This window comes from Nannospalax galili, unplaced genomic scaffold, assembly GCF_000622305.1.
Source record: "Nannospalax galili isolate Female #2095 unplaced genomic scaffold, S.galili_v1.0 scaffold44, whole genome shotgun sequence".
NCBI lineage: Eukaryota > Metazoa > Chordata > Mammalia > Rodentia > Spalacidae > Nannospalax > Nannospalax galili.
Window position 1 is genome coordinate 2,670,025 of NW_008355789.1, and position 23,817 is coordinate 2,693,841.

The 23,817-nt window shown below is 43.9% G+C and overlaps 1 protein-coding gene across 7 annotated transcripts in view; it reads right to left on the reverse strand.

The window, feature by feature from the left end:
- Mrvi1 (murine retrovirus integration site 1 homolog) overlaps window positions 1–23,817 on the reverse strand; it is a 168,794-nt gene that overhangs the window by 28,591 nt on the left and 116,386 nt on the right. For 6 of the 7 annotated variants that reach the window (XM_017803291.2, XM_017803292.2, XM_017803290.2 and 3 more), the window contains 5 exons: window positions 18,167–18,216; window positions 17,537–17,644; window positions 15,058–15,122; window positions 5,436–5,555; window positions 3,682–3,816 (listed from right to left, as the gene is read on the reverse strand). In XM_017803291.2, coding sequence (XP_017658780.1) covers window positions 3,682–3,816; window positions 5,436–5,555; window positions 15,058–15,122; window positions 17,537–17,644; window positions 18,167–18,216 — 478 coding nt within the window. The remainder of the gene's footprint in view (window positions 1–3,681; window positions 3,817–5,435; window positions 5,556–15,057; window positions 15,123–17,536; window positions 17,645–18,166; window positions 18,217–23,817) is intronic. The other variant, XM_017803288.2, reaches the window with a different exon arrangement.

The window sequence follows — 23,817 nt, forward strand, 5'->3', positions numbered from 1 at the left end:
CTGCAGTGCTCAGGCCAGCTGCCGAGGAAGCTGGTAGCTCTAACACAGAGTTGGTAGGAAAATAATGACTTGCCACGGACTGAAATATCCAGCAAATGCCCTCCTTAGAGAGGGCTAGGCCCTTGGAGTGTTTGCCTTGGATGCCAGGGCCACAGGGAACAGCAGCTGGTTTCATATCCATGTGGGAACCCCATCAAGACATTTCAGCTACAGCTGAGCACATTTGCTGTTGAAAAAAGAAAATCATTGGCTATTTTCGCAACTGCTGTTAGAAGGGAGAGACTGGAAATACAAGCTTACTTCCCTCCAGCTCCATTTATCTTCAGATCCTATTTAGTTAGGGCTGGAATCCAAATGGAGTCTTTGAGGCTGTATTTCCATGTTTCAAAATGCGCTGATAGGGAGGGGAGAATCTCACTCTAAATCTGCTATTTTTTAAATGTGTGTGTTTTACCTGCATGTATGTAAGTGAACCCATGCCATACAATGCCTGTGGAACTCAGAAGAGGATGTCAGATCCCCTGGAACTGGAGTTACAGATGGTTGTTAGCCGCCATGTGGGTGCTGGGATCCAAACCTAGGTCCTGAGCCATCTCTCCAGCCCCTCTAAATCTCCTCTTAAGAGACACTCTAAGGAGGAGGTCAAGGTCTAGCTTGTTGATCTTTAATTGATTATCCATTTTTATCCTATAAGAAGTTGGAGAAATAACTAGGTTAAAAATAGAATTCTTATGGGAGTCAATTTTTGATGATTAAAGTGTCTGTTTGTTTTCTGAGCATTATTTGAAAAGAATTTAAGCACCTGTTTAATGTAATTTTAACCTTGTAGAGCAAGTTTGAACCGACGATGGGAAGAAAAGACAGTGTTATGTTCCACTTCATGGATCTCACTTGAATTACATAAATGTGAGAAGACTGGGTTTTCTGTTTTGATATTGTTAAGGTGTTGGGTTAAGCCACCCAAAGTTCCTCCAGAGACAAATATTTATAACAGATTACATTACTACACATAACAGAGAAGAAACTTAGACAAAAAGACTTTTGAGTTTGATCTTGAAGATTTTAAATAAAGGGCTAAGTTGCCAGGCTTAGCTCAATGGCTTTTAAAATGTATGAAAGAACGTTTGGAACTTCAGGTGTGTGTGTGGGTTCATGCATCTATGTGCACATGTGGAGGCCAGAAGAGGGCACTGGGTATTCTCCACCACTGTCTTCCTGTTTCTTTGAGGCAAGGTTTCTCCCTGAACCTAGGGCTCATGTTTTCCTGCCTAGGCTGGAAGCCTCGGTGAGCCTCCTGTCTTTGCCAAAGTTGGAGCTGGGGTTACCAGTGAGTGCAAGATACCTGGTTCGTTATGTGAGTGCTGGGACCCAAACTCCAGTCCTCATGATTGTGCAGGAAGTGCTCTTAATCACTGAGCCATCTCTCCAGCCCTCTACATGGAACGTTTAGTAACTTCAGACTTTGCTTGCTAGTGAGGTGTAAGCATTTCAATAGGACTCATGTTTGAATGCAGATGCCTGCAGGCAGCTCTGAGTCTGAGGAACTCAGGAATGGCTAAGCATCTCCTGGCATTGAGTATGACAGTTCTTGAGACTAGTCTGACTTGGGTTAGGGGAGAGAAAGGAGCTTTATGAGAGCAAGTGTGCAGTTTATATACTAGTAATGTCAGACCTTATGGAGAAGATGATCCCCCATTCCAGGCCTGAAAAAGTGAAACTTGTACCTTTTTGCTGAAAGTTGAGAACCATTCAGAGGATTCTGCTCAGGCCTGGTATCTATCACCTGATGAACTGGATTATTCTTAAAACCCCAAAGCAAATCTAAGCAGGAATGGAGGCCTCTGAAGACCAACAAGACTAAGAGGCTACTCAGAGGATGGATGCTGCAGGTGGTCACTGCCTAGTGCTGCTCACCAGCTGGACAGAAAGGGACCCAGACAAAGCCTTGCTTCCCTGAGGTTTCAGGAGATAAGAGGGAGCTGCCAATTGCCAGAGATCAAATTAGATAAAGCCTGTGCTTTCTAGGCCAGACTGTTTATATTCCATGCACTCACTCTGTTTATTTCTCTTTTGTTCTGTTTCAGTGTTTGGAAGTGTTAGAACTTCTAGCCTGTCTTAAATAAATTAAGGGGGCCAAAAAGGGTTTTTGTCCAGGTTTGGGCTTGATGACATTAAAGGGGAAGAAGGCAGTCTGATGGCCTGCTAAAAGACTACAGATGGCCCCCCAACAGGGAGGTGGGATGTAACAGAACAGGATCCAGTTGCTCCAAGTCAAGGTTGTAGTTTCATGGTTAAATTTGAGGCTCATTCACTTAGGGAAGGTGGTGTGCCAGAACATGTTCTCCAGGAGGAAGCATTTTCCCCAGCACTCCAAGAAGCCTCTTCCCTTGGCAATGCCATTGACCAAGGCAGTTCTGAGACCCTTCTGGTAGCATCTTCCGCCAGTGGGTTCTGTTGATGGCTTCTCTAGGCTTTGAAGTTTAGTTATGGTGTTTCTCACCATCACTGCCACTTTATTCATTGCATGTGAAATGAGATCCAGAGTTTGCCAACAATGAGGCTCAGTCACATACCCTGGGTCTGAGTTCAGCAACAGCTGAATACATAGTTAACCATTTTATCTGGAGTTGCTCTGGACCCCAGGACAATTGAGTGGTCAAAACCCAAAGATTTTAGTGAAGTGTGACAAGCTTTCTCTAACTATATTTGGAAGGAAAAAACCCTTGTGGTCTGGAAGTATAAACAGAGACAGTCGGGCAGAATCTAAGAAAATGGGGCATTCCTGAAAATCTAGAGTATTGAATGTGGTCCCTATATTGATAGAGATGTTTAGGGACAGTGTATTCTCCTATGGGATAGTCTGGCCTACTAGAGCTGAGACCTCATCAAATGGAATGTCCTGCAACTAGAGGCTATTTCTAGTGTTCTTGGGTTGAGGATGTAGCTCAGTAGATGAGTGCTTGCCTAGTACGTCTGAGGCCCTATGTTCAATCCCAGAACCTAGCACCACCTCCCTCCCCCCATTTTTTTAGTCAACAAGTAGGAGGTCAGATAACAAGTGGGAGAAATGCAGGGCATGTATTTTCTTTCTCTAGGTAATGTTTCCTTTTTCACTGATTAGGGGAAATATACTTGAAGTAGAAAATATTTAATTTCCAACCTAAAGTGAAGACACAGAACAAGTGACGAAATTTGTTTGCCTGACATGGAAGGGGCCTGCTGGAGACTCACCTTTGCCAGTGAGCTCAACACATCCCCTGCCCCATAGATTCCTTTACCCCAGAGTCTGTTCTTTTCCGAAACCCTCTCTAGGGATTCAAGCCGGCTCCCTTAGTTGGGCTCTTTCAGAGGGATGGCTAGGGAATGGGCTGACCATAGCTTGTCTGGGAGGGAGTCCACTAAGGGTCCCTTAGCCTTTCTTGGCTCCTAAGAGCTCTTGATAGCTTCTGTCCTGCCTATGACCATCTCTGACATCCTGCTTCTTGCAAGAGTCACATCACTAACTTGTCTGGCTCTTGATTTTCTCCACCTTCCCAAGTTAGTGCTTCCTTGGTTTCTGTTGGCCGCTCACTTGGGCCCCTGACCCACTGCTGTCCAGGACTGACATTTCTGTAGATATCATGCAACTCAATAACTAAATGATGTGTAAACCCATTTGGGCTCCAGCCATTGGCTTCCCACCTGCTTCTCTGCTCTTTCTCCTCATCCTCAGCTTCTTCGACCTCCTCTGGTTCTTCAGGATTCTCAGTCTTCTGTTCCTCCTCCTCCTCCTTTAGGTCTTGAAGTTCTTTGGTCTTCTTTAGACCTTCCTGGTATCTGGAGACAAAAAAGGAACAACTGAGTCTAGAAGGGATGGACACAGGGTATTCTTGCCTGACACCCTGGGGGAGGGAACTCAAGCACCTCCAGTCATCATGCACTTCCTGTGGTTCCACACAACAGGAAAAATCTGGGAAGCTCTGCTGAGCCCCAACGAGACCAATGTCAGTACAATTTCCCCTCATGCCTCAGTCACCCTTCCTGTTTATGTGATAGTGTGTCAAACTGACTGGGAAAAAAATGTGGGATGGGGTCTATGGTTGGAGTTGTTATCCTACAAGCCATTCCGCAGAGATAAGATTGCATTTGATCTGTGTAACGTGAGAGCCTTGCACTTGTAAAACAATTCGGATGATCCCCATCTCACAGGATGAAATGCTTCTCTGAAGTACCAGGGCTTGACCTAGGGTGGTCCCCAGAAAATGTTCGCAAAAACAGTGGAGGAGTTTGCCCCCATGTTTTTGGAGGATAACTTTCCTACAGACCTTTATGATTCCTCCCAGGATCAGTATTGTCCTGAACATACTCTGTTTATTTGTCCTGTAGAAAGGTGTTTGTTGTCCTAGTTTGTCTCTCCATTGCTGTAACAAAATACTCTGACCAATACCAACTTGGGGAGGAAAGGGTTTATTTTGTCTTACATCTCCCAGGTCACAGTTCATCAGGGAGCCCAAGGTAGGAACTCAGGGCAGGAACCTGGAGGCAGGAGCTGGAGCACAGGCCATGGAAAAATGCTACGTACTGGCTTGCTCCCCTGGCCCCTGCTCAGCCTGCTTTCTTATGCAACACAGGCCCACCTGCCCAGGGGTGGCACCACCCACAGTGAGCTGGGCCCTCCCACATCACTCATCAAGAAGATGCCCCTCAGACATGGCCAGAGGCCAGTCCAATAGAGGAAATTCCCCAGCTGAGGCTCTCTCAACCCAGGTGTGTCAAGTTGATGCTAAAGCTGCCTAGCACAGGTGTTCAATTTCATTAGTTTGGCTGGGGGCAGTCTCATACATCACCAAGTGAGATAGTCACACAGAAGCCCCAGGGTCCTGTGCCCATGGCAGGCTGTGCCTCCCTCGGGAGCCACAGGGGCAGTATGCCAGGTTGAAGGTGAGTCTTCATCTTGAGTCCTGGACCAATGCTGTCTCCCAATGACTGACAGCTGGCCCCAGGTACTACTGTGGCTCATTTAGAGACAGGAGAGGATGGAGGTGGAGGGTACACTTGGAGTTAGGGAACACCAGGGCAGTTATAGGAATCAGAGTTGTATTTGCTCCTGGGGACTGTTGGTAGCAACAGGAAGGCTCTGTGCACGTGTCAGGAAGCCTCAGGCACCACCAAGAGGAACCTACCCTAGGCCCTTGATTTCCAGACCTTTCAGAGCAGAGGCATTATGGCTAAAAAAGAGAATAGTCTAGTTTGTTGTTTAACCACACCCTGTGCCCTACTTCCTTCTGTCTGTCCTATGGAACAGTCTCACCCTTTCCTACATAGGTCTTTACTGACTCCAGGAGGCCCGGGGCCCACTGGTTGCTTCCCCAAAACCCCTCGAAAACATGGGAGGCTGTAGGAAGCTACCTTCTGAGATCTGCCAGCTGCCCTCAAGGTGGCAAGGTCTGACTCACCCCTTATTGTAGGCTTCATCCTCCATCCTGACCTTGGTCTCTTGGCTCATCTCCTCCAGGCAGCTCGGGAGTGGCTCGGGGGCACAGGCTTCACAGTCAGACTCCCCATTTGTCTTTCCACTAGTAAGGGGGAGGGGAAGTACAGGCTGTCATTGCAGGGAGAGGTTGAACATCTGCAAACAAAACCATATCTTTGGCCCAATTCCTGATTCAAAGAAAGGAAAGTAGGCTTTCAATGGCTTTTGGGTTGTTTAAAGTCCTACCTTGAGACAAGATTTTATAAAGACCCCACTCCATGAATCCCCCCAGTCAACTGATCATTACAAAGTCTCCCTTATCCTGATGTCCCCAAGTCCAACTTTATTCTTATTCTAGGAGGTTCTGTGAGTAGACAGACAAGGATCGCGGGCATCATAGCACTGAGATGAGGAAAAGGAAGCAGACCCAAACATTCTAGATCCCTCCTTTTCTGTAGTCTATCTTATGCCTCATGATCTCCATTTATTCCTTCAACTATCTACTGGGTATAATAAAGTCACCAATATAAGGCAATGTGGAATTACAAAGGAGAAAAAAAGAATTTTTCCCCAATGTAGAGTTCTACAGAAGAGGAAGAAAACTCCCCTTTAACTAATTACAGATTATAATATTTATGAAAGAAACTATACAGTGACAGGAAATAACACGGTGAGGGCATGTTTAGAGTGAACCATCAGAAAGGCATCTCTAAGGTGCTGAAATGGAAACCCTGGCCCCAAAGATGAGATCTGCCCAATCCTATCCATCGCATACAAAGATCACCCAAGACGGGATGGAGGACCTGGAATCAGGTCAGCAGGTCTGGAATGCCTGAGTTGCAGAGAACGGTCAATATGGGGTTAGTTAAGTTAGGAGCAGGATAAATTTGTCATGTATGTAAAATTGTATGCAGAGATGTTGGGTAGACAGCTGGATATGCCCAAGTAAGACAGAGAAGAGTTCTTGGCTGGAGATACTTTATGTTGTCAGATATAAACAGGTCCAAAGTGAATAGATAAGACTGCCTAAGGAGAGGACACAAGGAAAGAGGGACTAAGAACCCAGGCCCAAGCCCGGGTATCTCCACACTCAGCTCAGGAGAAAGAAGAGGAGAGCGCCTCAGGAGATAGAGAAGTGGCAGCTAGAGAGGTAGGAAGAAGCCTGGAGAGGGTGGCAGCATGGGATTCAAGAGAGGAGTGGGTCAGGGGAAGAGCTCACTGGGTCTTGCTGTGTCTTCTAAAAGTCTGTGTCCCCAATGAGGTTTGATAAAATACAGAGGTCATACGGTGCCTTGACGTAATGGTTGAATGGACCTAATGAGGAAAGGGAGGGAAAGGGAAGAAAGGTGCAGCCATAATTTGGCCAGAAAGAGGAGTGTGTTGGCCAGAGTGCTTAACTAAAGTGGGTCAAGGGATGCGACCATATTGGAACACAGGTAGAAAGGGCCCAAGAGAGGACAAGAGAGGGCCAGAGGAAGGAGCCAAAGCTTTAGAAAAGTAGAGAGACTGCTTCATAATTAGGACAAAGGGTGGAGCAGGAAGAGGGCAGTGGGCTGGGGGTCTAGTAAAGGAAGATGAGCTGACTGACAGCTGAGATGTTCTAAGTGCAAGGCCTGGTCATCTGCAGAGTGCAAGAGGTAGAGGGGTCTGGGAAGGTTGAGAAAGAATAGGAATATAAAAGAGTCATGTGGGAAAGTAGGAAATAAGCATACTAGCAAATCATTGCCAGGTGGCTGGGCATGTTTGGAGCCTATGTAATGTATGGATGGAACCACAAGTTTAAAGGAAATGTCCTGACAGCCCACCTTCTCTACAGATCAGCAGGGCATCTCAGTACCCCTCATCCCATTGGAAGTGATGGTATTGTGCAGGAGCCCAGAAACAGAGCAAAACTGTAAGCAGAGTTTTCCATGGGGAAGCTAAAGGATCACAGCTGCCGTCTCTCAGGCAGGGTCCCTGAGTGAGCCTTCTGTCTGCTCACTGCTCTTGGCATCAGTTTCCCAACTCTTAGTTTTCCCTCAGACCTTGAAAATTTACATTTCATCAGGATGGAAACCAAAACCCATTGTGAATGGGAAAGATAACACTCTAAAAATACCAGCTATTCATAACATTTCTCCTCTTGCAAATTACATTCTCCACTCCCTTGCCTGTGACCTTTGCCTGGTGAGCAGTTTCCCATTGTCCAAACCACTAGAGAAGAAAAACAGCAGCAGTGAAAGGCAGGGACAGCATTCTTTCAAGAAACACATTTACACATTAGAACGGAAATATGGGTATTGTACTTTTGGCTTCTTTTCTCTGGATAGTTGTCCACCTTGGAGGTTCCTTAATGTCAAACAAGTGAAGGATGCAGCGCAGAGGAAGAAAACTGGCCTGAGCAAACCTGGTTCAAATCCCAGATCCAATACATCAAATTATAAATCTTCTTGAACTTTAGACTCCTCAACTGTAAAATCCCAATAATAATACGTACATACTTGATGGTAATGGTATGAGAATTAAGGAAGAAATGTAAGCTTCCAAGTGAAGCCAACCATGGCCGAGCAGGACCTTTGACTTATCTTCACATAGGCGGAACTGGTAAAAGAAAGGAGCCAGGGGTTCCTCCCAGGACCATGTGACCCCTGAGGAACAGATCCTCAAACTGCCGTAAGAGTAAAAATAAATTGGTTTATCTGGGCCAACTATATGACCTTAAACACCCAAAAGGAAAGTATAACCAAAGGTTAAAGGGGCCAATATAATTTTTTAAGTGTCCATATGTATAGCTAAAGGATACATAACTAGAAACAATGCCAGATAGGAGATACCTTCTTTTGAGTTGTTGGCCAGGGTGGCCCAAGAGACTCCCAGAGAGTAACCCAGCATAGAACTGGGAAAATGAACAGCAGACCCCAATCTTATCTAAAGGAATATTGACAACTGGTTGCTGCTAGATGAGGAACAGCTGACCTTCCTAAAACAAAGACCTCTAGATAGGCTGACTAGATTCACCAGAAGGGCAAGTAGTGGGGAATGGCTGGGGTGCCCACAACACAGCGGACAGTACCAGGGATGACAGAGTATAAGGGCTCTAGTTGGGGGGCGGGGAGGCTATGGGAGGGTGCCATCTGGGAAGTGGGTATATAGATGAATAAGATTGTTTACCATGTTCTGTGTGATATACACACAAAAAAATCAACACATTTTAAAAATGAATTATATTTGAGGAGGAAGCATAAAAATTTACATCATGTTAATTAGTAGAGGTAAGTGTACTTTCTTAATATGATACTCTAGAATGATATCTAGTATTATTGTTATTGTATATAGTAAATTGGTCAATGTAAGCAGCAAACTGAGCTTTATCTAAACAAAAAAAATTATTAAGCCAGATGTGATGGTACACACCTATAAACCCAGCACTTGGATGGCCGAGGCAGGAGGATTGCCACAGGTGTTTAAGGCCAGCCTGGGCTACACAGTGAGTTTAAAGATAGCCTAGACTACATAGAACCTATCCCAAAAATTAAAAAGAAAAAATTAACCTGATAAATTTCCCAGGCAATTACTTGTATCTTAAAGAGGAAATGATATAGGGCATTCAACACTCCAGAGTCAGAGGAACCCTAAATGTGAATTAGCTTAAAGTATGCAAAAATTGCGGTGGCACTCACCTTTAATCCCAGCACTTGGGAGGCAGAGGCAGGCAGATCTCTATGAAGCCAGCCTGGTCTACATAGTGAGTTCCAGGCCAGCTGGTGCTACAGGGAGGCCCTGTCCCAAAAAGACAAAAAAAAAAAAAAGTGTGCAAAAGTTTACATAAAACTAATGTTTCTCAGATGTACATCATTTGCACAACACACACGTACCTTAGACTTGCTGGTTAAGTGACTGTAAACAAACTGTCACTGCCTGGGTCACTGTTCTTGAGGCACAACTTCCAACAGTTATATTTTACTTGCCCTTCAGCATGTGGCCCTCCCGTCCACTCCAGCTCTCCAGTGGGCCTTTTGCATGCATTCTCTTGCTTGGTCTTCCCAACTATAAGAACAGCTGATACTGTGTCAGTCTCTGTTCTAAGATCTCAATCACTTGAGACTCATGGGTAACCCTACCAGGTATTGTTATCCAGTGTTTGACAGGTGAAACCAGGCTAAGTAAGAGAAGTGAAATAACCAGCCCAAGGGCTTGCTTTCCTGAAAGGAAGGAGAATATTCTAGAGAGATGCTTGTGTGCCCCATTTCAGTCATCAGATTATTGGAACAACGTACTTCAAGAAATTGAAACCCTCCCAGGAATCTCCTGCTGTAAGAAGAAAAAGGCTGAAACCTGGGGCTGGCTAGAAGGGAATTTTGTCTCTCAGAGATGTGCAACTTGTCAGACCACCTAGCAAGGCAGACTGCAGCTGAGATAATGATGGGTCAATGATGGTCCTAGACCAGAACCATTTAGTTATGCATACCTATAACCAACGACTTAAACCCAAACCTCATGTCAGGACCCAGAAGGCAGACTTGTAGGATGAGTGGTAGGTGGGGGTCACTGGATCTCTGTTCTTCCCAATGTGACCTCATTAAATATATTTTTCTGCTTTACAGTATTAATTTGGCTGTCTTTTTTTCTTTTGGGGATACAGGGTATGTGCTCCCATACCTGGCTAATTTGTTTTCTTTTTTTATTTTATATTTTGAGACAGGGTCTCACTATATATCCCTGGCTGGCCTGGAACTTGCTATGCAGATCAGGCTGGCCTCAAACTCACAGAGATCTGCCTGCCTCTGCCTCCCAAGTGCTGGGATTAACAACATGTGCCACTATACCTGGCTTAATTTGGCTTTTAATTGACTTTCTGAGGATAGGTGGCTGAGCCTAACTTGTTAGGGCTACCAGGGCAGAGGCTATGACCTTAACTTTAGTAACAATTAGCATATGGTAGAGCTCAAATTTGACCCTATTCAGGTTGACACTGGCCCATGCTTTCACCGTACAATCTACTACTCACGTGAAGTATTACTCCACTTGGCAGATAAGAAACACAAGCTCAGGTTGGTTAAGACATTTGCCTGTATTCACATTATTGATGTTGGAACATTCACTTTGGTCTACTAACCATGTCAAGATGGATTTTCCAAACCTCCTTGAGCCTTCCCTTACAACAGAAATCTTCTCCTGAGGCTCTGAGTAGTGTGAAGGACCCTAGCCACCTGTCAAAGAAGCTGTTTCCACCCACAATCCCATGGCCAGTGATGCTCTCTCTTTGATAGACTAGTTCAAGTAGGAGAGGCTGGGAGGGCCTTGGCTTAAGACTGGCCAGAGTGCTGAGATTGGAGGTGGGGCAAACACACTGTTATTTAAACTTTGTTGTCATCTCCTGACCTCTAGACCAAGCTTGGAGTTCCCTAAACAACTTCTCCAACTACTTGGAAGTATCTCCTTATACATCTTTAAGACTCGGCTCAAATCCTCCTTCTCTGTGAGGTCTTTGCTGATTTTCTCCCATCTTCCAGACCCACTGGCTAAAGCAGATCTCTCACCACAGCTCTGTAACAGCACAACCCAGAGGGGGCATGTTTTCATACCTGCTGATCTTCCCTATGACCATGACCACAGGAGAGGGCTGTTTTTGAATCACATAGATGCTCTTGTACAGAGCAGGAACTTTGGTTACTCCAACTTCACTATGACTTGCTCAAGTCCCTGCCTATGAATCTAGTGAAATGGGCAAGTCCTCTCTGGAAATGGCCATTTCCTGAGCATCTGGAGTTTGGCTTGGGCTAAAAGAATCTGTATTCATATCTGTAAATGAGATCTGAGCATAACCTGTGCCCACCCCAGGGATTGCTGAACCAAGTACGTGGATTTTGGCAACCATCCCCAACCTGAAATCTTATGCCTTCTTCTAGGGGTGATTCACTAACATGTGGCGGTGTGTCATTGTGCTCAGCTCTCTGTCATGTGAGGAGCTGCTTATTCGCATGATGTTGACCAGACATGTTAGTTTTAATGCCCCCCCCCAACACACACAAGGTAAACAATATTTGAAAGTGATTTCAATCCTCTCCAATGGACAGATCTTGCCTCATAAGCCGAGCAATGTTACTAAGTCACTGACACTCAATGGCTCCCTCTGATAAGCCCAGCCTGGGGGATCTGAGCTAGAGGAACGTCTTCATTACTTAGCACCTAGTCATAGATTATCCTGGGGGAGAATTTTCTCCAGAATATAATCAATAAGGGAATAGGTTGCTGATTGTATAAATTCAATACTCGTATAAAATCTTCAAGCAATTTACCCTGGCTACTTCAAAAGCATACAAGATTGAGACCATAGTTACCATTATACTGTGACACACTGGTATATTGGTCCTGTTTATGGAAATAATACCTAAGTGCCCTAACATCCCAGCTTTGTTGATCCCTCAGTGAGTGATGCTACACGTTCCTTCTCCTACACGACTCTTCTGTGCTCCATGCCCTTCTAACCATCAGGTTCTTCCGCAAAGAGCTCCATTCCCCATCCTTTCTCCGTAGTCACCCTGAGTGTCCTCTGTTCTTCTATTAAGAGGTTCAGAGCATGAACTGTACTATTTACTAGGTGTGTAGGTTCAGCCAAGGTACCAAGTCTCTGGGCATCATTTCCCTCGTCAAAAAGACAGGGATACTAATAATTTCTCTACCTCATGGGGTTGTTAGTAGGATTACCTTGGAATGGATAACAATTAGGGAAGAAAGCACTAGGAATATAATGAATGCGTTGTAACTAATAAGAATTGTCGTCGTCATCACCTTTCCTTGAAGTCACTATGACCCTGTTAACATCCTATTTACCTACTTGATGATAAAAACCTTTAGGCGTAATTTTAAAGGTAGATTCCTAGGAGGAAACATTTTTTCAGCCTTCTCTCCTCATCTTAATCCACACAGGTTTAGGTGCACATTTTCTTGTGTGTTGGTCCCTTAGCAACTTGCACTTCCTTATAACAACATTCACCACACGGTAGAATAATAGACAGTTTCCGTCTGACTTTCCCACTGGCTTAGTATGCCTTGAGAACACTCCACAAGCCTGACCCTCAGAGCAATTGTCAAAAGAATGAAAGACTAGAATAAAAATGCACGAAGATATCGCTCTTCCCATGTGCATCCTTTTAAAAAGATATTTATTATTTTTGTTTTTTATGTGTAGAGTGAGTTGCCTGAATGTAGGTAAGTACACTCGGTTGTTAGCTGCCATGTAGATGTTGTGAACTGAACTCAGGTACTCTGTAAGGACAACCAACCAGGGTTCTTAACTGCTGAGCCATCTCTCCAGCCCAACCTCTAACTTCATAATATCACTCTCCATCCATATGTTTAACTCTAGACACTTGTTGAGTTGAAGAATGGTTTATTATGAAATGTCCTACAAAGGCAAGGCTCAGAATGTTCTAAATTCACATGGACAGACAGTGCAGCCAGCTCCCCTGTACTGTGGACTAGCCATAAGCCACTGGATCTTCCCATCACATGCCTAGCCAGTTCCCTTCCTGGGTTACTGAACACAGAGGAAATGGGGAAATCATTTTAACACGAAGTTCAATACAACTATCTAGGAAGGAATGTTTGTTAAATCCTAACACTCCATTTCTCTTCAACAATCTGACTAGGCTAGCTAGAACTGACTGCATTTGTATCTAGAACAGAAGGCATGGATTTCATTTTCACTCACCAATTGTCTCATTATTGGCCACTTAGAATCTGTTATGTTTCTAGTTTCATGAATCCAGTTGGAAATCCCTTGGCACCTTTTATAATCCACAGGGAGAAGCTGTTGTGTTCAGAGTCTCCTTGAGTCCTCCCTCCCCAATTTGCAGTCATCTCTATTTGCATGTATTCTCAGCAGGTGAATCAGCCTCAGCTCACACATGGTCAATGACAATTTCTGACAAGTTTAGGGGGAAGCTGCACACTCCTTCCTGGAAACCTCTGGCTCAACTTGCCTTGATTCTCACTTCAGCCTTTTATCTGATTCTAAACCCATGGAAAGGTGACACCAGCCCTGATTCTTACTCATTGACACTGTAAATTTGGGGATGTCCCCTGGATTCTCCTACCAAGGACAACTCATACTCTTTTTGTTTTGTTTATTTTTATTTAAGACACGATTTTACTATGTAGCCCTGGCTGGCCTGGAACTCACAGAGATCTGCCTGCCTCTGCTTCCTAAGTGTTGGGATTGAGATGTGTACTACCATGCCCAACCTCAGGTCATATTCTTAATGGTCACCACTGCCTGGGACACAGTGTCTCAGCTGGCCTAAGCATTAATTCCACATTTGAGCCTGTTGGGGGAGAGACCTAGATTTTCTGCCTTGACTGTGTTTGCAGACCTGGAGCTGGGAATGCGGCCTTGATGGAGGTGCTCTGGATTGGGGAACCCAAAGGGAAGGCTGACAGAAGTTCACGGAGCATAAGTCATAATTTCTAGAGTGACTTCTTCAGAGGCCACGCATTAGGCTCTGTGGCTCTGTATGATAAGATTCTGTAACTTTAGTTACTTCTTCACCTCCTGACAGTCTCCCCAGGAGAGAGAGGAGGAAGAAGATACACTCTGTGATATAAAAGGCTTGTAGGAGATAAAGGGGGTAAATATTGGGCAAACCTGCAGTCATGTGAGGGATCTTGAATGGGAATTTGACAGTTGTACTGGTTAAGTCTAGAGGTGGGGAGCAGAGAGCTTCTCTGAACTGACAAGGAACCCAACATACATATCCCCTGCCTGATTAAGCCCAAGTTTTCTAATAGTAACAGAGAATGAAGAACTAAAGCTGCTCTAGGCAAGGAAGGAGGAGAAATAAAATCTGCATTCCACTAACTGAGGAAAGACAAGGAGAGGTCCCTAGACCTAGAGGCGGCAGCTGCGATCCAGATGTTTCCAACAAGCAAACAAAAGAATTCCAAAAGTAAGCTGTACACGCCTCCCAGTGCCTAGAAACAGCCTGTCTTGCCCTCGCTTAGAATGAGAAGACCTGCAAATTGCACAGATGCCTGGGAAAGTCAGGACGAGGAAACTGTGCATCTTCCTACTTCGTAACAAGAAAGATGATTTTATTCGGGAGTTTACCTTTCCCAGAGTCACTGTGCTTCTGGGGAACTGACCCTTTCCCCAACTCCAGAAGTAGACTGGACAGAATGGTACCCAACTCCTTCTAGATACCGTCCGTCTAGGACTTCTGGAACCAGCAGCCATTTGTCACAGGCTGGAAGATGAAGTCAGCATGGAACTACGACAAACAGAACCATGCCACATTGGCGCAGCCCAACTCTGGACTTGTTATTCAATGTCTGTTGAGTTGAGACTTTCTTAAAGAGTCCCAACTAACAGGCAAGGCTTCTACCTTCCCTAGGCTCTTCTTAGGCTGGGTGTACTTGGCCTCAGCCATAGATAGCATCTTCCTGGTCCAAAAATTTTGCAAAGCAGGATCTACAATCTCCGTGGGTCTCAAAGTCCCCTTTATTTCACCTAGAACTTAAATTTCTTTCTATTTCATTTCAGGATTGAGGATAGGAGGAGAGAAGGCAAGTTGGGGAAGTTTTCTTTAGGGATCCCCAATGTTAAGAGGAAAAATAGGGAAACTTACTTTTCCAAAAGTGCAGGCAGTGCTGGGGTGGTGGATGTGTTGCTTTTCCCATTGGGTGATTCCGACTAGATGGGAACAGGAACCAGGACTGAAGATAAGTGGTGAAGAAAGCAGGCAGGCAGCCAGGCCTCTGGGGATGCTGGCAGGGGATGTTGCTGTCCCTTCTCTTTCCCTCCTGCCCCCCGCCCCAACTCTCCAATCCACTTTGGAGCCCAAGCATTCTTCCTTCCCCAAGTCTTGGGCCTTCTCTGTCCTCTTGTCTTCCTGCCTCCAGTGTCCCTCTGGGCACATACTCATTTCTCTCTCCTCTTCTATGTTTCCTTGTGTGAAGAGCAGAGTTTACATTCCAAGACTCCATTCTAGAGTAGAACCATCAGTTTTTCTCTGTCTCATTTCCTGACTGAAACTGAGCACCAGCAGGCCTCCTATCGGATGTGGGTCTAGAATTGCTTGGAATGGACTCACATAAGCCATCACTGGCCCACTGACACTGGTCCAAGCACAACTCTCAGAAAGTGCCTGCTGTCCATGTATGCTCAAGTCAACAGACATTTCTGTACAATCAGATAGGGTGTCCCTGTAGCCCAAGCTTGCCTATGTAAACCACGCTGGCCTCGACCTCACAAAGATCTGCCTGACTCTTCCTCCCAATGCTGGGACTAAAGGTGTACACCACCGTGCCCGGCTTACAGGAACCTTTTAAACAGTACTGAGCCACTCTAGAGTTTGGTGGTGAGGCCCATGCACAGGGTTTTTTTGATATAGCCTTTTGTCATTTTAAAGTTATGCCAACCACTGTCTGAGGATAGGAATTTGCAAATCATATTTATATATTTAAGTATTATGTGGGAAACAAGATTGTTAAACACCTAGTCCTTTCTAGTCTTTTAAAAAATTTTTCAGGTTTTGGGCTAGAGAGATGGTTCAGTGGTTAAGAGCACTGGCTGTTCTAGTAGAAGACCTGGGTACAATTCCCAGCACCCATATGGTGGCTGACAACCATCTGTATCTCCAGTTCCAGGGGCTCTGACTCTCCCTTCTGACCTCCTTGAGCATTGCACTACATGGGTATATTTACATACATGCAGAAAATACACTCATACACAAAAACTAAAATAGTAAATAAAATATTTAAATTTTTTCAGGTTTCTTTGTATCAGTGATTTGGGAGTTTAAGTTCATTTCATAGATAAAAATACCTGAGAAAGAGGTAAACTAGAGAATGACTTAAAAGAATTTTAGAGAGACGTTACCAGATACACAAAGGTCTAATATATAGAAAACATTTTCTTTGTTTAGAAGGAAATGAGTCTTCCTTTTGGGGTTATTATTTATATGATTTGTGAAGATATTTCTAAAAATCAAGAAAAATTAAAATGATCTACTTTACCACTTCTAGAGATAACTATTATTCTGATTGTTAGTTTTTGATTGTCAACTTGCTACAACCTAGAGTCATCTGGGAAGAGAGTTTCAATTAAGGAATTGTCCAGGTCAGGTTAGCCTGTGAGCATGTCTGTGGGGAACTGTGCTGACTTCTAGTTGAGGTAGGAAGACCTAGCCCATTATGGATGACACCATTTTGTGAGCTGGACCCTGGGCTCTATAAGTGTAGAGAAAGTTAGCTGAATAAAACCAGCAAGCAAAGAGGGAGGGGTCTACTATGTACTGTCTCCGTTCTTGACTGTGGAGGCGATGGTTTGAGTTTCTGCCTTGACTTCCCCTCAGGGACTATAACCTGGAATTGTAAGCCAAATAAACACTTTCTTCCCTAAACCTCTTTTTGTTAGACTATTGAATCATAGCAGAAATTAAACTAGAACTCTTATTAAGTTTCAAATAATTTTTTCCAATATTTTCTATGTTTACATGTAGACACACAATTTTTAAAAGTACAAAACAGTTATATATACCAATATATGTGTGTTACATACAAATTGCTATGTATTCATAATTAATTATGGGCAATAATTCTTTGGAAACTCTTTATAATGATATTTGCAATTTGTTTACCAATCCCCTATTTGTGGACATCAGGTTGTTTTCAGGGTTTCATTGTTACAAACCATGCTGTAGTGAGTTGTAACAGATGAGAATGGATTCAAGAACTCAGGCCCCAGGACCAGAGCTTTGCTTTAGATCTGGCAGTCACAACCCATTACACCCTTCAGCTACTTAAAGCTGTTTCAGAGTAGGGAAGAAACCATACCCTCCTTAAAGAATTGTGCTTTAATTCAGAAGCGACTGTGTATAAGGCACCCTTTCTGAGCTGTCTGTGCCTTTCTTAGGGGTACTGAGACTTCTTCTTAGAACAGTGAGATGGTATACATTGATTTGTTTTATGGCCATCATCCAAATTCTACACTGGAAGTTTTCTGTCTTTGTTGACCCAGTTCCCATCTGTGTCCCCTCCACAGTAGTGGTGCGAGGGAAAGGTAGGACAGAGCAGGAGGCACACATCATCATACATCATACTCACCAGGACTGGTAAGGAGGGAATGGGTGATGAGCTGGGAGGTTGGCCAGGCAGGTTCAGGGCATTAAACTTGGGAACCACAGCAACGCTGACCCTCCGGCGGGGCATGTTCTGTGGGAAGAGAAGTGACCAGGCCTGCTATCTTAGAAATAACAGTAGTCATAGTTCTGAAGGTATTGGAAAAGTCTACTTGTTTCTAATATTCCATGGATAATTTGGTTTTGGCGTGGTGATGGAGTTAGGAATTGGTGTAGAAAGGGCGAACCAAAGTTGACTCAAATTTCCTGTTGGTTGTGAATCATCTCTCAACACGTTCTCATTTTACATTATGAGACCCCAGAGAAACAATGAAAATGACACTCCAGAGTCCGGGTAACATCCTAGACTATGTGTAAAGGCTGCCGATAGCAACAACAAAGTCTATGCACCATGTCACGTCCACTTGGTGGATGAATAAGCGGGGAAACTACATTTCAGAAGGAAAGGTGGAGTGTCAGGGGCCAAGCAAGTATGTGTGAAAACTGCATGCTCTGTTGGAACCCATAGAGCCAAGAGTCAATAATCCCTTGAGTGACCATGGAAACTTCTGTCACACTCCCTCCAGAAGCCCTGGAATTCCTTGATCATGCGTACCTTTCCCATTGTGAGGGACATGGACCGTGCTGTGCGGGGGACGCCATCTTCTGCAGCAGGAGAGAGAACAAAAAGAGCTGGTGTAAGTTTCAGATTAGGATCCAATAGGACACAGACAGGCAGAAACCAAAGGAAGACATTTATGGGCCAGAACTGGCCTTGAAGGGATGGCCCAAGGAACGGGGCATTGGGCACCCTGAGTCTGACCCTTCACCCTCTAAGAAAATCATTCTCAGAAAAGAGACCCTTCTTAACTGGACAGTATTAACTTAACTGGACTGGAAGGTCTTGGGCTTCCGACCTTCACTTAACACCAGTCTCGGGATCACCCTGGATAGTGTGTGAGAACAGTTCAGCAATCCTGAATCTTATGGGAGTGTCATTCCGTGCTCACTCAAGGGAGGGATGGTTGGAGATACCATGAACAAGGGAGGTGTGATGTTGGAGAGAACGAAAACTTGCTAGCAGCAGTCACTCCAGAGGCTGCAGAGCTGGCTCAGTGCTTAAGGGCCCTTGTTGCTCTGCCACAGGACCTAAGTTCAGTTCCCAGCACCCACATCATCAGGCAGATCACATCACCTATAACTTCAGCTCCAGGAGATATAATGCCCACTTCTGGCTCCCATGGGCACCTGCCCACAAGTGGCATACACTCAGCAGAGACACACACATACACATAAATGAAAATAAATCTAAAAACAAAACAGAAGTAATTTCAAAGCATTACCTACACCATGACTCAGAACACAGGAAGCCAGCAGCTTAGGCCCTTTCGCCACTGAGTATATTAAATAACACAATCTATGTAAAATGCATAGTATCACGCCGACACAGTAGTGATACCAGGAAACATCTGGATACATGAAAAGTATTTTCATCTTTCCAAAAGTGCAAATTTTCTCCTTTTGAATATATTTCCAAATATGATTTGTCTAAACACTATAAGAAAATTATCTTCAAAGTCAGTTAAATTTGATGCAGGACAACATCACTGAGCCTGTACATTCATTCATGTGGCCTTCATCATCATACATTTTAGGTGTGGCTCTTGAAAAACATTATCTACAGGTCTTACTTAATGTGAGCATCTCTGCTAACCAATAGGCTTACACTGTTTATAATTCTTGGAAATGTTGACATATTTGTATTTATTTCTACCCTCTTATTTTGTAGCTTTTATTTACCTTGATTTATTCATTTATTATTTTTTTTCCTAACTTCTTTCCAACTCTACACATTGGCTGAGAAATTCTCTATTCTAGCTCTAACCTCTAAGATAGGACTTCAACTTCTGAACTTACCTTCTCCACATTTAAATGTAATCAGATCTCCAGTCTTTTCCTAAACAGAATTCAAAACAAGAATTCCCTCCAATCTTAACAATATTTTTGGTCAGCTGGGTGTGGCACATGCCTTTAATCCCAGCACTTGGGAGGCAGAGGCAGGTGGATCTCTGTGAATTCGAGGCCAGCCTGGTCTACATAGTGAGTTCCAGGCCAGCTGGGGCTACAGGGAGACCCTGTCACCATATTCATTTCACCTTGTTTTATATTCCCAAATTATTCATCATCCATGCAGTCAGCTATGACTGGGATGCTTGTTTGGTCCCGCCCACATGCTGACAAGCACCTCTGATCACCACTCTTCCTTACATCTTGCTCTTTGAACTCAGTTTTATTTCTCCCCCAACTGCCTTCCTTAGCTGTTCTCCCATCAAGAACGTACAAAAGGAAAGGTTCTTGTATCTCAATCTTGCATGATCATGTTATTTTTCCCTCAGTTCTTCGAAGGAGCAATATTGTCCTCAGGTGCCATCATAGCTTTTAAGAATTGTCATTCATTGGGGCTGGAGAGATGGCTCAGTGGTTAAGAACACTGACTATTCTCGCAGAAGACTAGGGTTCGAATTCCAGCACCCACATGGCAGCTAACAACTGTCTGTAACTCCAGTTCCCGGGGATCCAACAGCCTCTTCTGTCTTCTCCGGGCATTGCACGACATGAGTGCACTTCCTACATGCAGGCAATACATGCATACACATAAAAAACTAATAAATAAAATATTTTTTAAAAAAAGAATTGTCATTCATTTTTACACTGTCATCTCATTGCTTTTTATGATCATATCTTTTTCTTTTCTGTGTGTGTGATGCATGGATGCGCGCGCGTGTGTGTGTGTGTGTGTGTGTGTGTGTGTGGTGCACGTACACGTGTGTTTGCATACTAGTGTAGGCCAGGGGTCAGCACTGGGTGTCTTCTTTTATTGCTGTCCATCTTATTTTTTGAGTTTTTCAGTGAACCTGGATCGTGCTGCTTTGGCTAGACTGGCTGGCCAAAGAAGCCCTAGGATCCGCCTGCCTCAGCCTGCCCAGTATTGGAGTTACAGGTGTGAACCGCCTGCCTCAGCCTGCCCAGTATTGGAGTTACAGGTGTGAACCGCCTGCCTCAGCCTGCCCAGTATTGGAGTTACAGGGTGTACTGCCATGCAATGGGTGTCAGGAATCTGGATTTAGGTCCTCATGCTTGGCACAGCAAGTGTTTTATACACTGAGCCCTCTCTCCACCCCTACTTTATCATTCCTGAAGTTTCCATCTCTTGTGGTTTTCATTCTTTTCTAGGAATTCAGTATACTTCAAATTCAGTGATTCCAGCCTTTTGTTAGCTCTGGAGGATCCTAGGTTATTTCTTTGAAGATTTTCTGTGTCTAATGTCCTCTGTAAGGACCACCTAACAAATGGGCCACAGACTTTCTCACTCTACATCCCATGCCTTAATCACTGCTACCTTCTGAACTAGATTTGGGATAACTATATCAGATCTATCTTTTAGTTGAAATGACCCTTTTAGTTTTCTGAAACAGTGGTGCTCATCAGATCAGGAGGAAGAAACTCAGGATGGAGTGCACACTAGTTCCTAAGGGATCTGGGTCAAGGTAGTACAGTTCAATCACAAAGCCCACCACAACACCTAGCCCATCTTCAAGGGGTTGGGAAGTGGGACAGAAGGAGATCTGGACTATTGCGACATCTCATCTACCATATCTGCTGAGTTTTCTTCCCTGACTCTAATTCTCATTTTGAGGAGTTCCATTTCTTTTTTGCTAACTATTATTTGATCTGGTATTTTCCATTCATCCTTTTATATCTCTATCATTTTTAAGATTTATTTTTATAACTTTTAATTATGCACGTGTGTGCGCGCGTGCATGCGTGTGCATACATGCGCTGCTGTTCATGAAGGCCAGAAATGTCACATACCCTGGAGTTGGAGATAGAGGCTCTTGTGAGCTTCCCAACATGGAAGAGCAGTGCACGCTCTTAACCGCTGAGCCATCTCTCCAGCCCCTCTGCTAATTTTAAATGTGTCTTTAAAAATTCTAATTGTTTGACTATCTGATATTCTTAGGGTGAAATCCTATAGTTTGGTGAGTCTAATGGTTCTTGTTCATGATGGACTTAGATTATTCTCCTGTGTATTTTACACTGTGAACTTGTCTTCAGCAAGGCTCTGTGAAGGCCTCTGTGTGTCCTGGGTGCAGGGTGTGTCTCTCTGGAGTGGCTGACCATGTTCCTAGAGACACTATCCTGCTGTTCTTTCAGATTCTCCATGTATTGCATCACCACCGCTGTCATGTATTTTTCCTATGAGGAAGGAGAAAGTATTTTTTCCTTCCAGAATACAGGATGAAACAGGCAAGCTTCCTTATTTGTTTCTCTGCTGATATTTTCTTGTTCAGATTCTATGGCAAAATACAGGCCCTGGAAGGCCTCAGCTTTCTATAGGATTCTGTGTTGAGTGTGCCACCAGGGTTCAAGACCTCTCTTGATAGTGCTGAAGGCGAACAGAATAGTTGCAGATAACCCAGGCAGCTCTGCCCCCAGGCACACTGCAGGGCAGCCCGGTTTCAGTTCTCCTTGTTTCTGATTTCATTTCCTTTCTTGTGGATTCAGCTATTCTTTTAGACGGCTTGTTTTATTTGTCCAACAGAGAATTTTTAAGCATTTTGGTAAAAGGATTTTTAAAGTTTTCTAGTCACCCAAAAGAGCAAAGCCAGAAAATATTCTCTATATGTGAGGGGTTCAAATAAATTAATGACTTCCATTCTCATGAGTAGGAGAATTTACAAAAGTAGACATGTAAATGTTTAATCAATACACAGAAAAGCACAAAACTACAAATTTATGCTATGAGATAAAACAATTTACATCTATGAAATCATAAATTTTAGAAGAAAGCACAAAATTGGTGCTCAATGGTACAAAGAATTGAGTGTCATTGTAACCCACTTAATTATCAGTGAATTATTTGAAAATAAAGTGCTTTAAGTACTCTATCATCTATCTGTCTCTATCTATCTATCTATCTATCTATCTATCTATCTATCTATCTAATCTATCTATTTATTCCCTGAGCTAGTACTTTTATTTTTATTAGATTTTTAGATTGCACACAAAATGTATCATATTATGACATTTTCATGCATGTATCATTGAGCTTTGCTCATACCTTCCCACCTCACTATGCTTCCTGTCCATCTCCCACTGGTCCCCTTCCTCACCACATAGAGTCCCCCTTATTTGAAGTGGTATTTATATTTCTAGAAATCTGTCCAAAGGAATCGATCCAAAATGCAGATAATTAGCATGTTGCATGTTCAAAAATGTTCTTTTTTAAAATAAGCATCATTTAAAAAATTTAGGGGGCTATTTCATTTCACTATAGTCTTGAAAGCCTCAGTTATAGACAGAGCCAGAAGTCATGGAAAGGCTTTAAAAAACACTATAGAGAATGGTCACAGTATATCTCACAGATGACTGCTAAGGGTGCTGGTCTCTCTGTACCAGTCCAAGTGGAGGTAGAGCTTGGAAAAACAACTGAAGTGTGAGCCAAATATCTCCAGCCTTTAATTCACCACTCAAGACTCCTCAGTTTCCTTTCCATTGCAAGCATTTTCCCAGCTCCCAGACTGGATTGTAGGACTTTACAGAGTGCCCCCCAATCCATTTGTTTTCTCTCTCTCTCTCTCTCTCTCTCTCTCTCTCTCTCTCTCTCTCTCAGTACCTTTAAATTTTTTATTGAATTCTTATGCATTTCACATACTACATCTTGATCATATTTAACCCCCCATAGCCCCCCATCAGATTTCATGCATTCTGTCATTTATGTTAAGGCCTATTGAGTCAAGTTTGTGCCCCCAAGTGTCCCTCGGCGTGATTGCATCCACTGGACCCTGGTCAACCCATCTAGTGTATTCCCTTAAAGAAGACCAATGCTTCCTCACCCAGCAGTGATCAGCTGCCAAGAGTTCCACAGCTAAGGTTGGAGCTTCTTACCCATTTGTCTAGTTCTATGCTGGGTTTTTGTCTGGTTTGAGCTTGCATGGATCTTGTGCATGCTATCACCATTGATGTAGGTTCATATGAACAAGGTCCCAGCCACCCAGAAAACTCTGTTTCCCGGTGGTCCTCCATCATCTCTTCTTCAATGGTCCTTGAGCCTTGGGTGGTAAAAGTTTAATATAGGAGTCCTATTCAGGGACATGCACTCTGCAGGCTCATTCTCTACAGTTTGGCCAGTTGTGGCTTTCTGTGTTAATCATCTGTTGCATGAGGAAGCTTCACTGATGAGGGTTGAGAGATGCACTAGCATTC